The sequence below is a fragment of the Hypomesus transpacificus genome, chromosome 23 (genome assembly GCF_021917145.1).
Source record: "Hypomesus transpacificus isolate Combined female chromosome 23, fHypTra1, whole genome shotgun sequence".
Lineage (NCBI taxonomy): Eukaryota > Metazoa > Chordata > Actinopteri > Osmeriformes > Osmeridae > Hypomesus > Hypomesus transpacificus.
In genome coordinates, this window is record NC_061082.1 from 19,377,373 (window position 1) to 19,394,504 (window position 17,132).

Sequence of the window (17,132 nt, forward strand, 5' to 3'; positions counted from 1 at the left end):
TTCCCAGGACTAGCTAGGTTATTAGACACATGCTCATTAAGGGACCAGAGGTCAAAGTCACTAAGCATTTGCACCTGTTTTGTCTACAAAACAATAAAAAAAACAATAAAGCTTAAAATTAAATGTTTACATAGTGTCATTAGTAACCATTCACTCTGTGTTTGTCTTGGACTTCCTGTTGGTTCATGTAAGTATAAGAAGGAAATGGGACTGAACGTTGCAGCTGGTCCACATTTCCCCCCAGCGCACCGGTGGCCCAGTCAGAAGGTGGCCAAGTCAGAAGGTGCCCCAGTCAGAAGGTGCCCCAGTCAGAAGGTGCCCCAGTCAGAAGGTGGCCCAGTCAGAAGGTGGCCCAGTCAGAAGGTGGCCCAGTCAGAAGGTGCCCCAGTCAGAAGGTGCCCCAGTCAGAAGGTGCCCCAGTCAGAAGGTGGCCCAGTCAGAAGGTGGCCCAGTGAGAAGGTGCCCCAGCACCCCGTCTACCTGACTGGATGACGATGGCCCCGTTGTTCCTCCTCTCCTTCTCCCTGCGGTAGCGTCGAGCGCCCAGCCAGCCCTTGGTGTAGGCCTGCAGCACCACCACGCGTGCTATCACTTCCCTCAGCAGCAGGTTCAGCTGCTCCACGTGGTAGTACTTCAGAAACACCTGATGCACAAGCACACCCGCACAGGCCCTGATAACCCTCTCAACACACCTCAACGCACAGGAAGCATTCCCCTGGACTTAGAAGCAAGCCAAATACACAATCAACCTTATGGTATTAGAATTCTCCTCGATTTGGTCAACACTATTTTAGTCGGGCAATCGATCCCTAAATGACTTTAGTATCTCATGTCTGAGACACGTGGAGACACATAAGATGTGTTTGATCCTCAGTCGGTGAGACATGCTCTCTGAAACTGCTTGAGGGTCACTACCTTGGTCTTGCCCACGACCCAGTTCTCCAGCTTGGCCTGCTCCAGGATGACCACAGCGTTCTCCATGCTCGTGTCGGGCATCTGGTGGGCGCGGAAGGCCAGATAGTAATACCTGACACAGAGGAGGAGGAGGAACACTTGACCTCTGTCATTCCATCACAACACCCACTTTTCCCAGTACCAAAACATAAAAAATATAAATAAATAAGTGGGGGGTTTTTTCTCCAGCGATTGCATTTCCACCCTGATTTCCTTCCCTCCATGTAACAGAAAAAAAACTATGTTGAAAGCTGAGAACAAGAGCCCAGAGGCTCAGAGAGACATGAGTCCCAGACAGAGGCCTATTGTCTGCAGCTCTTTCCAGTGGCCCCTGCTCTCTTATTTCAATGGGCTCGCTCAGCCCACTAGCCAGGGCCTCTCCGCGGGCATCAGCTCCACGGCATGTTTACACCCAGTCTGGAGGGCCCTTCAGTTCCCCTCCTGCAGCCGTTTACCAAATACCCGCATAACAGGACAAAGCTGATCTAACTGTTTGTTCAGGGACATCAAGGCACACCAGACTGCTGGTTCATCCCCCATGTTCTGCTGCTGGTCAAAGAGAAGAAGAACAACAAGATGGAGAGGAGAAGGAGGGAGAAAAAAAAGTTCTTTGAACCTCCATCCACTCCAGTCTACAGTCCTTCATTCTAATTCCTGTTGATACCTGTTATTTCTTTGATGGTAAATACAAAGCTCGCTCCTTGGCAACATCAGACAAGCCTTTGATATGAGAGCACACATTCAAATCAGTTTCCACTAAAGGTGCAGTTTAACCATGGAGTCTGTCTGTATTAGTTCTGCCTGGCTTAGGTGGGATGAGAAGGTTTCAATGGCAAGGTTGCTATCCAGACCGACAGGACGATCTCAGACATGCACACACTCATATATGGAACTATGGGAGGGTTAACGGTGACTGTTTCAGGTGATCAACTATTATATTTAACACCGAACAAAACATTTACACAACCTTGCGTACACTACAAACTGTGGCCGCAGAAAACTGTCGAGCGGTCCTTCACCGAAATTAAACACACAATCTTTTAACACTCCCCTAGAGCAGAGAAACCAACCAGCTGTCTCACAGGTTTTTACACAGGCCACAAGCCTGAGCTAATTAAATTTTATATCATCTTAAAGCCTCCCCATTGGAGGTGCCTGGAATATTTATCAAAGGATAATTGATCAAACATAGGTTTCCTGCGTTTTCCCAAGGATCTTGTCTGAGTGTGTGTGTTGTTCATGACAGCACTAAGGAGGGTTTAAATGCCAGTTTTGAAAATTGCTGGGCTAAAAATATATTTTAAAGTGTTTGAACAGGTGAATGAATTAGACTATTAACACTTTAAAATAGTAACACCACAACATTTCAAAACCCTGTAAGTAAGGCACCTAATTATAGAGTCACAAATTCTGTCGCACGTAATTATCGCCCGGGGTGAAAGGGGACTGATTTTGTCCAGAACATTGAAAATAAGAACAAACCCTTCATGAATAGTAAAGAAAAGTCATTAAAATGTACACTCTCAGCATCCTCTCTTCCTTCCTATTTGAACTTTGTCCTCATGGTTCAGCCCGGCAGAATCCACCCAGTTACAGTGAGTACTGTAGGACGTAGTGTTCTGCCGTCGCTAATGACTACCAATTAGTCAGTCTCCTGCTCTGCTCAAGTTTGACTCCTAACTCATTAAGGTACCCGTGTTTTCCTGTGATGTTGCACATAGTGTGCTCGTCCTGGTCTATCTCTGGGGTTGTGTCGGCGTACGGCACCAGCGCACTCCGCCAGGCCACGGCAGCCAATCAGGAGAGGGAGGAGAGGAGGAGGGGTAGGTCACAGAGCGCCATGGTTACCTGTTAACAAACTCCTGGAACAGGATGCGGTGGGAGTAGCCTTGCCGGCGGATGGCTACGGTCTCCAGGATGCCGGTGTAACGCAGCTGCAGCAGCACCCTCTCCTTGCAGAAGCGCAGCGCCTGCCTGTCGTCGTTGGGCTTGATGCAGCGCACAAAGTGGGGCTGTCCCACCACCATCTTGGAGAGGAGATCCATCAGGGAGTACTGAGGGAGGAGAGGAGATCCATCAGGGAGTACTGGGGGAGGAGAGGAGATCCATCAGGGAGTACTGGGGGAGGAGAGGAGATCCATCAGGGAGTACTGGGGGAGGAGAGGAGATCCATCAGGGAGTACTGGGGGAGGAGGGGAGATCCATCAGGGAGTACTGGGGGAGGAGAGATCCATCAGGGAGTACTGGGGGAGGAGAGGAGATCCATCAGGGAGTACTGGGGGAGGAGCAGGATGGACACGGGGGGGGGGGGGGCCGTGGGGGTAGATATTGTTTGAATATCTATCATTGTTCCTCGTGTCTCCACCTAACCTTCACCTCTGACGTGGTCATCATTGCTGTGGCAGTCCCACTGGTGCAGTATTTACAGTTGGGTTTACTGTGGCCTCAAACAAGCCGTTCTCTAGGAATTCAGTCTAACAGGTGAATGATTGGTTCTGACTTGTCTACAATTACAAGTGATGATAATAATATAATCATAATATCAAGGATACAAAAGGTAGTATTAAGGCAGTAATAAGCATACATAAGGTAGTATTAAAGTGGTAATAAGCATACATAAGGTAGTATTAAAGTGGTAATAAGCATACATAAGGTAGTATTACGGCAGTAATAAGCATACATAAGGTAGTATTAAAGTGGTAATAAGCATACATAAGGTAGTATTAAGGCAGTAATAAGCATACATACACGGAAGTAGGAGGCCACAGTCTGCCTCCTCATGTTGGTGGTCTCTTCCGGGTGGCGCATCATCTCCATGGTGTCCACCTGGGCAGACGAAGACACAGGCCACATTAGCCTCCCTCCTTCTGCCCAAGCAACTCTGTCTCCTAATCAAGTGAGTGCAGCTAGTCCAGACCAGACAGCTTCAATGAGAATGAGGGATATTAATGCCGATAGCTTTAAATGGGCTGGGCCAGAATGACTTGCTTTAACTGTGTAGTCTTGAGCTGGGATGCCCCATAAACACTTAAAGCCAACTGACAGTGGCTCCCCCACAGCTGTGGGGCATGGGAAAATAGCAGAGCATTGGGAATAATGAGACTAGCTATCCTGAAGGAGGTAGTTATTCTGACAAGGTATTAATGAGGACACAATATAAGCATTCTAATGGTTCCTGCACTTCATGGCTTCATCAAAATTAATGAAGCAATACATATTTTATAGTAAGTCTACACAGCAAAGTGCATATCTTAATACTATATTTCATCTTCGGCACAGAAGGAAAGGTATGTCAAACATTTTCTGAATAACTTCAGGGAGTAATTGGACGCCTTGACAGTTTACTATGCGGAATGCTGTTCAGTTGGAAGCCCAATCTGTCATGCAAGGTTCCATTTCTAAGGGCCCACTAGATGTCTGCTTTAATCTGATTGCACTGATGACTTTTGTAAGCTTCTCATCTGCTAACAGTAACAAACTTTCCTCCAACTTAGACTTGAGCACAAGATGACACACATTTTACATCAATCATGTCTTGAAATGTTAAGTCCTCAGAAAGTACAGTAGTGGAGTTCAGCACTTTGGCCTGGACTTTTGAAAACTAACACAAAGTTGAAAGTACTAGTACACATTTTTGTGCGACTATGACACATGATCATTAGAAATATAAAAAAGTCTATATATTCAATACTAACTATCACAAGACTCATTGTAAGTTTTCAAGAGTAACTGCTGACTACTGTTAAACACTACTGGTTGTCCTTACCTTCAACAGGTACCTGGGAGACTGACAACAGGACATGCAGGTGAAATGAATAGATATGAGGTGACAGAGAAGCAGTAAAGGATCTGAAATGTTACACACCTAGCATCATAGTGCTGAGTTACCTCAGAACAAACCACATCAACTGTCAAACGTGCCAGGCAAGTCGACAGATTCATTCAGCAAATTCAACAAAGACATCCGGCAGTATATGTATTTTTTTAAAACATTTACATTATGATCTTTGTATAATTATGATGGTAGTGAATGTCGCCCCATAAATGAGATTAATTTCAAAAGGAGGGACAAACCGAAAAAACTGATGATGCACATACTGTACACAAGTACTCTGTCAAAGCTCTCCTACCAATCAGCCAGGTGAGAAGGTGAGGACAGCTGAGTGAAAGGTCAAGGTGAAGCTAGGTTGGATTGCTGACATGCGTGGTTCCTGAACTACAGAGCTGGCTGTTAGCTGGAGCACCTTGTTGCGTCCTGAGTTGAGCTGTGGAGGCAGGGATCTGGAGGCTGCGGCTGTGACTCTGGCTCTTGATGTGGCTAGGTTACCTGTCGTCATACAAAACAACCCAAAGATCAATACATCGCATACATATATCATCGACATACGTATACAGTTTACAGTATCATTTTATTATTACAATGTGTACAACAAAGTTCAACACGTGGTTCGTTGTAGAGGGTTGGGGGACTGTATACGGTAGTACATTTCAAGCTAATACTATAACTGTGCTGAAATGGGTACTGGTGTCAAAGAGTAAGCCTACGACTGCAGAACTGGAGTTACTGTACAGGCTGGAAACATGAAGGCTGGCATCTGCTTCCTCTCCCAGTAAGACAGGGAGCCAGCCATGGTGTATGAGGACTTGCACAGTACTGTATGTTAGGTAATCTTAGCAGATGGAAAAAAAGGCAGTTTTAGGACCCTGAGTTGGTCTGTGATGGATCCTGTGGATCCAGCAGTGCAGCTGTCTGCCCAGCAGTGCTACAGTCCTAAACACACACACACACACACGCACGCACACACACACACACACACACACACACACACAGGAGAGGATATGAACCTAGCATATGCAAGACAGTCTGAACATTTCAAAGTTTCTGCACAAGATGTCCAAATGTTTTCTCTGGCGATATCTTCAGAGGCTAAACTGTGATTAATAGCACTGAAAGAACCCTTTGAAGCCGGATTGGTGACATCAAAGTCCTAATCCATGGGTGGCAGGATTTTTATAATGAGTGGGAAGTATCTTAACACATTTCAAAGGGTTTACTCCATGAATAAACAATAGCCGCACAGATGTGCCACACACACCTTTAGAAAAATATGCCTGTGCATGCAGGAGGCAGCCTGCGCCAAGCAGGAGCGAATAGCAAGCAGGAGAACCTTTGTTTTCATATTAGCTCAAGTTGAATTGACAGGCCACCGATTGTGCCGGGTTTTCATACAAAGGAGTAAACGAACACACAAAAACTAGGATGAGGTCATTCGTTTGATACCTTACTGCCACGCTTTATAGGTCAGTTGGCTGTGAGCGACTATTTCATGTATCAGTTTATAATGAAAAGCATGACTGGTACATTTCATAATCTCTGAGGAGATTGAAATCAATTTGTGGAGGATTAATTAAAAGTCACATCACATCTAAGTTTAGATGAAGAACGCCCTGCTCGAGCCAAAGGAATGTGTCACATCACAACACACGCACCCACACCCACACACACACAGCTGTAGTCAAAATAACCCACAGACATAACAGGAACATGGAAGTACAGTTCTTATGCACGTGGAAAAAAATAGTGCTAAAAACGATGCAAAACTGAGACCTGATCCGAAGAATAAATGTGTTTGAAAAACCACCCAAACACAACACACGGACGGCGAGCGCGTTTTCCGAGCGGCGCTACCTTAACTGTGTCAGGTACCTCACCACACCACAACCAGGGCTTCGCTCCAATTAGCCCTGAGTAAAGCTGGCTGGATTAATTGGAGTGGGTCTTGTGCAAGCGAACAGCCCTCTCCCCACTCCCCATTAGCGCTGCTGGGCCAGATCATCTGAGAACATTTGTCATGAAGAATTAGCTGCTGGGAGTGGAACGGGCCCGCGCAGTGCCACTGGGCTGTCACGCCTCTCAGCAGCATGACACCATCAAGGGGAGATGAAGGGGCTGCCGGCAGACGAGGGCGGCTATGACAGTAGCACCTAAGCCCTGCTAACGGACACTCAAAGCTTCCTACATGTATTCCTCGACGGGTCGAATTAATTCATTCTCTTCCGTGATTTCGTATCCCCCCCCCCCCCCGCCCCCCACGACCGGGTGATTAGAGCAGGGGTTAATCGTCAGACTCCTGGAGGACGGGTCCTTCTGAAAGGTGTCACCCAGCACCTGTGATGTCCCTCTCAGAAGCCAGGCTGAAGACAGAACAGCTGGATGGTGACGAGGGGCCTGTCAGAGCTGCATGGGCAGTAACCAGGGGATTCGCGGCAGGTTGCAAGATGCAAAAGATTGCATTTTCCAAGCGGGGCACAGCTTCCTCTTTAAGGCAGTCCCCTTATATAGTAGTGTCATGCCAGCGTCTTTAAACCCTCGATAAACTCAAACCACTTTGCTCTCATCTTCTGCATCCCTTTTCTTGGGTTGTCATTTCCATATGTTAATATAAAACCTATTTAAGTTGCACTATACCGTATGTTATGTAATATTATGTTCAAGGGCTTGTGTAATATGCTTGTTATCATCACTTTGCACTTTGTATGTTGTGTGAATGAATATGTAGAGTTTAGCCGTATGGAAGTGCTGCATGCAACCATTTTCTGTATCGATTGGTGTTGATGGTTTTGTTACTGCAGCATGGAGCCCAAGACAGACGTACCTTTGGGGACAATAAAGATTGATCTTATCTTTCTTCTCTCATATCAGCCGATAGCTGTGGTTTGTTCTGGCAGAGAGGAGAAGCAGGGTGGATGGAGAGGGGAGAGGAACCGACTGGTTCCTCTTCCCATCAGGTCACCCTGTCATCAGAAACAGGCGGTGTCGGGGCATCCGACTGATCAATTCTGCTTCATGCCTGCTGCTCATGGCACAGGCTGCCAGAACAGACACAGGGAGGAAGAGAGGGAGACAGGGAGAGAGAGGGAGAGAGAGGGAGAGACAGGGAAGGAGGGAAAGGGAGAGAGGGAGGGACAGGGAGGGAGAGGGAGAGACAGGGAGGGAGGGAAAGGGAGAGAGGGAGAGACAGGGAGAGAGGGAGAAACAGGGAGGGAGAGGGAGAGACAGGGAGGGAGGGAAAGGGAGAGAGGGAGAGACAGGGAGAGAGGGAGAAACAGGGAGGGAGAGGGAGAGACAGGGAGGGAGGGAAAGGGAGAGAGGGAGAGACAGGGAGAGAGGGAGAAACAGGGAAGGAGAGAGACAGAGAGAGGGAGACAGGGAGGGAGAGAGACAGAGAGAGGGAAAAAGGGAGGGAGAGAGAGGGAGACAGGGAGGGAGAGAGAGGGAGACAGGGAGGGAGAGAGAGGGAGACAGGGAGGGAGAGGCAGAGAGAGGGAGACAGGGAGGGAGAGAGAGGGAGACAGGGAGGGAGAGAGAAGGAAGAAAGAGAAAAAAAAGCCTTCCCTGGCATCTGTGCGTTCACTTTGAAAATTAAGCCCAGCAAGAATCCTATAGAAAAAAAAATCTCAAGCTGGCAGTTGTATTGGGTTTCTATTGACAAGAATAGTCAATGTGCCCAGGATTAAAAAGCAATCCCACGTTCAATATGACACCTCCCTACACGCTTTTATGAGTGCCAGCGAGCTGCCTTGTACTTCAGAAGCGGTGGATCGAGCTGTCGACGCGGGGGACAATCTAACTCGTAAGAGAAGGCTGCCTTCAGCGAGCTGAGTTAGCAGAGGATATCTCTCCGACTCTCCTCTCGTGCACTCGCTTTGAATACATGTGATCTGGAAATTCAACTCAGCAACCAGGCAAATGAGATTACGGCAGCCATAACCTCCGCCACCCAAACGCTCTCCGCGAGCAGCAGCGTTTAGGCCCACAGCTCACTCCGGGGCTCGGCTGATTGCAATGGCATCCTCCCCTGTCGGGGCCCATCCATCATAAAAAGCACGGTGTAATTGGCTTTCCGTGACACAACATAGTGTTTGCGTTTATCAAAGGGTGTTCAAGCATGTGCTTTCTGAGAAGGGCCCTGCTCCCCAGCCATTGAAGAGGGGCAGCAGATCGCAGTGCTGACTCCAAATGTTCTCTCCACTACGATGATTAGATTTCTTTTTGTGGGGAGGGTGGAGGTGTGAGAAGAAGATGAACAAAAGTATTACTTAGTAAGTGTCTCTGCATTGACAGAGAGTGTATGGGAGTGCAGTCTGGCACCCTGGTGAAGCAGCGTGGAATGTGCCCACTGGGATGAAAGACATTCTACTGGGAGAGAACAAAGAGCTAAATGTGTCATAACGCTGGGTGAAGGATGTCATTTCTTCACAGGGGCAGAGAGAGAGGGAGAGAGAGAGAGAGAGAGAGAGAGGGAGAGAGAGGCACTCTGCACTGTCTTAGAAATCGAAAAATAGAAAATGTTGAAACCAATATCATGTAGCTTTCACTTCAGATACTCTTACATTAAAGAAACGTTCAATATGACAAACGAAAAGCACAGGAATGTGAAGGGTAGTAAAACAGGCGATGGAGACTAACACTGTTTTACATAGCGGGCTTCAGTAATGTAATGACAAGTCTTGATAGAGCATACGAACATCATATCTGTGCTACTAAGAATACCGGTGTACTCTAGATAGCATCTAACTACTTTAACCGCTGAGATATAGATAGAGTATGTTAATTGTGCTTTAGTAGCCCTGCCCATCTATACACTAGAGAGTAGCATTCGGAGCAGGAAGAATCTGCAAGCTTACACATTATAAACAGAACATACATTGGTTTGCAAGTGCATAAGTTACAACATATGAATATTTCAACACACTCAGCCCACTCTTTTGCCCTCCTGTTTGCACCAATAAGCTGTGTTTGCCTTATAGTTCACCACCAGTACAGAATACTGCATACTCCCATTAGCAAGGCCAATATTACAGTTCTGTTTTCCTATACATAACTGGATTTTTGTACACTGCGAAGACACTCAAAGAGAAACAGAATGTATTGCTTCACCAGTGAAAATGCAGGAAGTTGCTAGTACTGTGTCTGAAGGGTGGCTGTTTGCACGGTTCGAAGCCAACACTGAAAGCATCCAAACTGCTGATTCCAAATGAAGCCATGTATGGACTATACTGGAAGTGTGCACGGATTCTTGCAGTGTTATCTGAAAGAGGGCTGGCTGTATCCAGGACTAGGGACTAGCCCACCAGGCCCAGGGATGGGGTCTGCTACAGGGTGACCACGGGCCGGCCAGCCCCTCCTGCACCAGGCCCAGGGATGGGGTCTGCTACAGGGTGACCACGGGCCGGCCAGCCCCTCCTGCACCAGGCCCAGGGATGGGGTCTGCTACAGGGTGACCACGGGCCGGCCAGCCCCTCCTGCACCAGGCCCAGGGATGGGGTCTGCTACAGGGTGACCACGGGCCGGCCAGCCCCTCCTGCACCAGGCCCAGGGATGTGGTCTGCTACAGGGTGACCACGGGCCGGCCAGCCCCTCCTGCACCAGGCCCAGGGATGGGGTCTGCTACAGGGTGACCACGGGCCGGCCAGCCCCTCCTGCACCAGGCCCAGGGATGGGGTCTGCTACAGGGTGACCACCGGCCGGCCAGCCCCTCCTGCACCAGGCCCAGGGATGGGGTCTGCTACAGGGTGACCACGGGCCGGCCAGCCCCTCCTGCACCAGGCCCAGGGATGGGGTCTGCTACAGGGTGACCACGGGCCGGCCAGCCCCTCCTGCACCAGGCCCAGGGATGGGGTCTGCTACAGGGTGACCACGGGCCGGCCAGCCCCTCCTGCACCAGGCCCAGGGATGGGGTCTGCTACAGGGTGACCACGGGCCGGCCAGCCCCTCCTGCACCAGGCCCAGGGATGTGGTCTGCTACAGGGTGACCACGGGCCGGCCAGCCCCTCCTGGCATCCACCACTCAGCCCTGCCAGTTCAAACATCGGGGTCTGACTGATCTGGGAAAGACCCTGGCTTGGACGAATTTGTCCATGCAAATACATGCCATTTCCTCTGACAAAACAGCACCACATGTCCAAGCCTGCAGGCCCAAGACTCTGCAAGGCTCAAGCACCCCTTTCCTCACGACTTGGGGGGCTGGGAGGCTGGGGAGGCGAGGGAGGCAAGGGAGGCTGGGAGGCTGGGGGGTTAGGGAGGCTGGGGGGTTAGGGAGGCTGGGGAGGCGAGGGAGGCTGGGAGGCTGGGGGGTTAGGGAGGCTGGGGAGGCGAGGGAGGCTGGGAGGCTGGGGGGTTAGGGAGGCTGGGGAGGCGAGGGAGGCTGGGGGGTTAGGGAGGCTGGGGAGGCGAGGGAGGCTGGGGGGTTAGGGAGGCTGGGGAGGCGAGGGAGGCTGGGGGGTTAGGGAGGCTGGGGAGGCGAGGGAGGCTGGGGGGTTAAGGAGGCTGGGAGGCTTGGGAGCTGGAAGGTTGGGGGGATTCTCAGCCTAACACTGATCTCAAGACGACGCAGCGTGAAGGAAACCTTACTCCCTCTGTTCATAATAAATACTACAACGGACACATAATACAACTTAGCTCAGTGGGATTTCCAAGCAGTTGCTGTCCAATGGTTGGAATCTACTGTACACCTTGAATCTTGAGACTGTTCAGTTGAAGCTTTTCACAGTATGGGGTGGAGGGCAGTACGGGGTGGAGGGCAGTATCGACTCAGTCTCTGACTGTATGTTCATACAAACATTTCAAAACACCGATAGAAAGTATCTGAACCGTGCTAGTGATGTTTGGTCTCAGATCCAACATCAGGCTCCCACACCACAACACTGTGCATCTGCAAGGGGGACCCCTAGTGGTGACATGAAGTCACATCACTCTGCAGGATGAAACCACCAGAGTGCAAAAGATTCAGATCAGATCCAGTAGATAGTTGTAATTTCACAGATAACGGGGAATGTATAATATGAACTAAAATGCAAATTAAATTCCCCCGGATTTTACCCCGAAGAATAGAATTATAATTCTCATATGCTACTTCTCACTTAAAAGAGAACTCAAGCTTTTCCAACTTGATAAGGAACAGCAGTGTTTCAGAGGCGCTATCTGGTTTGATTATCTCTATTTCCATGGACTGTCAGAGGAAGATGGGACCTCTGGCTCTGGAGGATGATGGAGGTTGACTGAGAGGACCCTGAAGACACAACCTCAACTCAGAGAGACAGAGAGAACAAGAGAAAGAGAAGAAAAAAGAAAGAAAAGAGGGGCGAATCGATTACTACGCGCTCCACATTGAGGAGAGTCCCTGTGACCGGAGTCTTACACTGCTGAGGACAACATTACACTTTCACTCACGGAAAAAAGCCCCCAAATAAAAAATAGTAATCGCAATCCCAACCTAGTGCACAGGACCAGAAGGAACTGGTCTGCAAGTGAGTTTACGTACTCGACTAGGATGCAACACAAGCAGAATTTGAGGAGCTTTTAGGCCTTAATTGACACGACAGTAAATGGGAGATCACATTTCTGTCCCTGTTCAATTATCTGGGCACCAAAGTGCAGTTCATTTTACACCTCTGCACATAGCATGGATTTGGCTATTAAACCTGCTGGATTCCTCTGCTGCCCAGAAGGTGTTGAACAGCTCACCTCCCAGCTTCTCTCTAAGCTACGCAGACACAAGGATATCTACTACAGACTAAACCCAGGTGTGGTTTTTTTCTATTTTATAAATCAGAGCTGCAATTAATTCCACCACAACTTAAATCAGCCATTTAACCAAAAGCAAAGAAAAATGGAAGTCAGAAGAACATAATACAGCTTTGCTGGGGGGGGGATATGAAGTTGTGGGCTCACAACTGAACCCATGCATTAGCACTCCAGCTAAATCAAGTGACCAAGAGTCTTCAGCCCAGGCTGATGACGAGAACATCCCCCTCTTCCCCTACTGTACCCAGCCGGGAAGAGACGGAGGAACACTTGCTATTGTGATCTCTAAATAGCATCTATTCATCCCCTGGGTATTTAGAAACCTTATCACAGAAATATCCCGCCGCACCCCCAATCTGGAGATAGCGCAGAGCAGCGGGAAACCAAGGGGGACAGCTTAGTGCAAATAAAAACAGAGCCGTGCGCTGAGAGCTGAGCCTCGGAGGAGATAACGGGAGACTGCAGACTGATCCCCCAGAGAGAGAGAGGAGAGGCTCCGTGTGGAGGGGGAGCGCACCAGCCCCTTCGGAGGAGTCTTTAAGAAACCCACTTACCTGAACATTCATGGAGCAGTGAACAACAGCAGGCACAAACACCCACTCTCAGACCGCCATGCAGCACTGTGGCCTGGGAGGCTGCTCCTCAGTGTATAGAAATAATGCAAGTTTCCAGTGAACTGCATTCTAGTTTAGGAATGATGGCAGTGCTGAAATAGCACTCCTTAATACTCGTTTAGAGTAGATACGTTGTTACTTTAGACACATATTCTATATTTTGGGGGGTATTTTTATGAATACATTTGCATAACGACGTCTAACAAGCATACAGAAGATGACCTGGGGAACGTTCTCACCGGTTTTGGTCAGGGGGCTGGAGAACAGCTGCTGCAGAAGCTTGTTCTCTGAGGTTCTCAGGAGCACCACGATGTCTGCCGGGAGCGTGTCCCGGTTCTTCTCCAGGAAGCCGTTGACGTTGTACAAGACCTGCACACACACACAGTCATTTAGCCACTGCTGCGAATCCTGCTGGACTTCTGCTCAAAAAAAATTAAAATGCATCACTGATTTATCACAAAAATGTATTATCGATGGCCATTCGGTTCGATCTCTTCACGGGTGATTTATCTTATGAATAAAAAACCTATTAGCGCTACGATACTGTACCTTTCCTGCGTAGTGCTGAATGCCAAAGCAAAGCTCCAGACGCTTCGGTCTCCAGAAGTACTTGTAGCGCAGATTGTCCTCAAATTTATCTGGGCAGAAGAGAGGACACATTTGGAGGTTTTAACTGTGCCGCTTGTAAGGCCCTTCATACTTTAAACAACACGTTAAAGAGGATGTAAAGACCTGTTCCTGACGAGGAGGAAACTTCTAGTTTAGCAGGAGTTTGGGGAGGGGTTTTCTGCTTCCTTGATAATGACAGTTTGAGAGAGACAGGGAGTGCAGGCAGAGAGAGGAGGAGATGACATGCAGCAAAGGCCCGGGGTAGAATCGAACCCGGGCCTCTGCGGTAAAACCTTGTCCTAGTCCTCTATCTGCTGAGCCACAGGGGCGTCCCAAGTACAGCAGGGAGGGAGTCAGGTGGCTGAGCGGTTAGGGAATCGGGCTAGTAATCAGAAGGTTCCCGGATCGATTCCTCAGCAGAATACGTGTGGATGCATTATAACACACCCCAAGTTCACAACTCAGACATTGACAGGTGTAAATACATCCATCCTGGTAGGAAGAGGATCATGGGTTCCCTCTTACCCACTAAGGTCTGGTCGGTGACTCTTACCCACTAAGGTCTGGTCGGTGACTCTTACCCACTAAGGTCTGGTCGGTGACTCTTACCCACTAAGGTCTGGTCGGTGACTCTTACCCACTAAGGTCTGGTCGGTGACTCTTACCCACTAAGGTCTGGTCGGTGACTCTTACCCACTAAGGTCTGGTCGGTGACTCTTACCCACTAAGGTCTGGTCGGTGGCCTGGGGGAAACGGCTCTCCTCGTCCAGCAGAGACAGCAAACCCATGGGCTTCTGGAGGAACATGTCCAGGATGGGTCTGTTGTCCTCGTACTCCACCAGGCTGGCATCCACCCCCTCGCTCTGGTACTCCATCTAATTAGAGCCGGCGAATATAGAACAACCTTCAGTTAATGATTTCACTAAATAACCCACTTAAACAGTGTGGGCTGAATGTGATGTATGAGAGTTTGGGAGGCACCAGCACTGGTGCCACAGCTGCACGTGCAGAGAGTTCCGATTCTGTGACTGAGGTTTATAATAAGAGGCTGTCGCTGTATGTATTATACAGAGCCTTTTCGGAAATAACAAATAGAGCCACTTACTAATCTATAATTTATTTCAATTTGCAAATAACCCAGAGTCATATCAAATTATTGCATCTGCTTAATTCAGATCAAAAAGTTCTTTTAAATATATATTTTACTAATAAAGTGGAACCAATGGATCTAAACCAGGCTCATGTTTAAGTCATTAACTTGGAATAATAAGCTTCTGTGTACCACTGGATGGAAGCCATATTCCTTTTGCAAAAAAAATCCCTTTCCCGCTAAGCAGTAACCCTTTATCGAAGGCAGCTAATATGTCTGTATCACGAGAACCCATAGAGGCACGAATACTGTGGTTCCAGAGAGACACACTGTAACATGAAGAGGACTTGATATATTTGGTGCTATAGCATGGCCTAAAGATATTCTTGGATACATAGACGACAAAAGACATCGGTCACGTTCTTAGTTATTTGATATGAGGAAGCTAATGAAGACCAGCTCATAATAAAAACGGATCCTGAGAAGACTGGAAGGCACATTAAGACAAAAACACATTACAGCAAAAACTGCTTTGATTAATGTCTGTAACATGACGTCAAGCAAAATGAAGAGCTTCTTCAGGGTAAACAACTTCATTAAATCAATTAAGAAAATCCTTTCCAGAGTGTGGAAGGCAGAATCATTTAAATGTCAATGTGCAGCTAGAGCAGAAGGAAGATATCGTGAATTATAGTATTTTAGCCACCAGAAATGTGATTGATTAGCAAGGCTTAGAATATTTAGACGCTTTTAGTAAACAATGATTGAAAATTAACACGGCTTAGAATATCAAGGGGCTTTTTTGTAAACAATGGTAGAGGAGAAGAGAGCCCCATTATGCAGTGCAACACAAGGCTATTGTTGTGTAAATGTGTTCATCGCGATGTAATGGACTGCCCTCCTACTCTGAGTTCAAGAGGCAATTCATCTTCAATAACCCAGCTCTTCTAAACACCCACCTGCTCAAGGGCAAAGATATGCTGGTTGAAGTAAAACTGAATCTGTTCGTTGGCAATGTTGATGCACAGCTGCTCAAAGGAGTTTTTCTTGAAGTTCTCAAATCCAAAGATGTCCAAGATTCCCACGTTCATTCCACTTTCCACGGCACTTCAAAGGAGGAAAAAGGGGACACACACACTTATTTTTCTGTGTAACTATGTGAGCAAATCCCAAGCAACCACATGAGCTGATCAAATTTTCATGATAAACCAAGTTCAACCCAAATAGAATATCTGGTTTATAATGGCCTATTCTACTTTAGTAAAGAAATGCACTTTTAATAAAACTTATTTTGGATCCAGAAAATACATCAACAAATGCCACTCGTGTTGTAACAGTTATGTCAACGAAACAACTGTCTGCAGAGTTTGGACCCCAGCGCTACAGCATCACCACTTCTCTGTTATGTGCCAGTTCCACAGTCAGAACACAGAGCAGCACGTCTTAGAGGTCACCTTCAGACTGGGTTAACAGGTTATTAATGGCAATAAGAGAGAGGAGAGAGATGATTGTAGTTTAGACAGGCACAGTGGGCCGCACGCAGCTCCGATAGAGACAGTCAGACAATTCTCTGACAGTCTACGCTCGCATTTATCAGGGAATTCTCACGGATCAATGAACAACCCTTTACAGTCTCTCTGAAGTCTTTTTAATCATCTGAATATTATTTTCTTGGCACGCAACTCGGTATCAAAAATTTATTAAAACTTCTTTTGCGGTTCTTTTCTCTCCTTGTGCTTGTCCATTAATATTCCACACCCAGGGTCCGCTGCTCTACACAGACTTGAGGTAAAGGTCACACGAAGCTTCACAGATCGTACAAAACTAGTGAGGGGAGCTCTGCGTTCCAAGGACAGAGACACTGGGCGGGGGGCGGGCGGGGGCCGGGCGGGACGGGGCGGGGGGGCGTGCGTGCTCACCAGATGTTGGTGTCAGGCTGGAGGAGGGCGTTGATGCGGTTGACTATCCAGCTGAACAGCCGTCCGTACAGGGCCTTGGACATGGCGTCCCGCACGTCCGTGGCCTTGTCCACCGTGTTGGTGCGGATGATGGTCTCGCCCCGGGTCACCACGCAGTGCGAGGTCAGAGCCTCCTGCAGCTCCTCAGGGCCGATACTCAGGAGAGACGCAGCTGAGGCACACGGTGATGGATGAATCTCATTTCGCTCATAACAGCTAATCCACTAAATCTGTACTGCGGTGAAACACCCTGTTTCACTCAGATCAGAGATTTATTCTTCTGATACTATATTCTCTGACTGAACTAGCATATATGGGGG

The 17,132-nt window shown here is 48.2% G+C and overlaps 1 protein-coding gene across 1 annotated transcript in view; it reads right to left on the bottom strand.

Moving 5' to 3' along the window:
• Nucleotides 1-17,132, bottom strand: part of myo3b (myosin IIIB) — a 37,599-nt gene that overhangs the window by 15,507 nt on the left and 4,960 nt on the right. The window contains exons 11-19 of the mRNA XM_047046015.1: nt 16,774-16,984; nt 15,814-15,961; nt 14,486-14,639; nt 13,705-13,793; nt 13,378-13,524; nt 3,703-3,780; nt 2,803-3,008; nt 916-1,027; nt 481-643 (exon numbers count right to left, since the gene is read on the bottom strand). Of these exons, the coding sequence (XP_046901971.1) occupies nt 481-643; nt 916-1,027; nt 2,803-3,008; nt 3,703-3,780; nt 13,378-13,524; nt 13,705-13,793; nt 14,486-14,639; nt 15,814-15,961; nt 16,774-16,984 (1,308 nt within the window). The remainder of the gene's footprint in view (nt 1-480; nt 644-915; nt 1,028-2,802; nt 3,009-3,702; nt 3,781-13,377; nt 13,525-13,704; nt 13,794-14,485; nt 14,640-15,813; nt 15,962-16,773; nt 16,985-17,132) is intronic.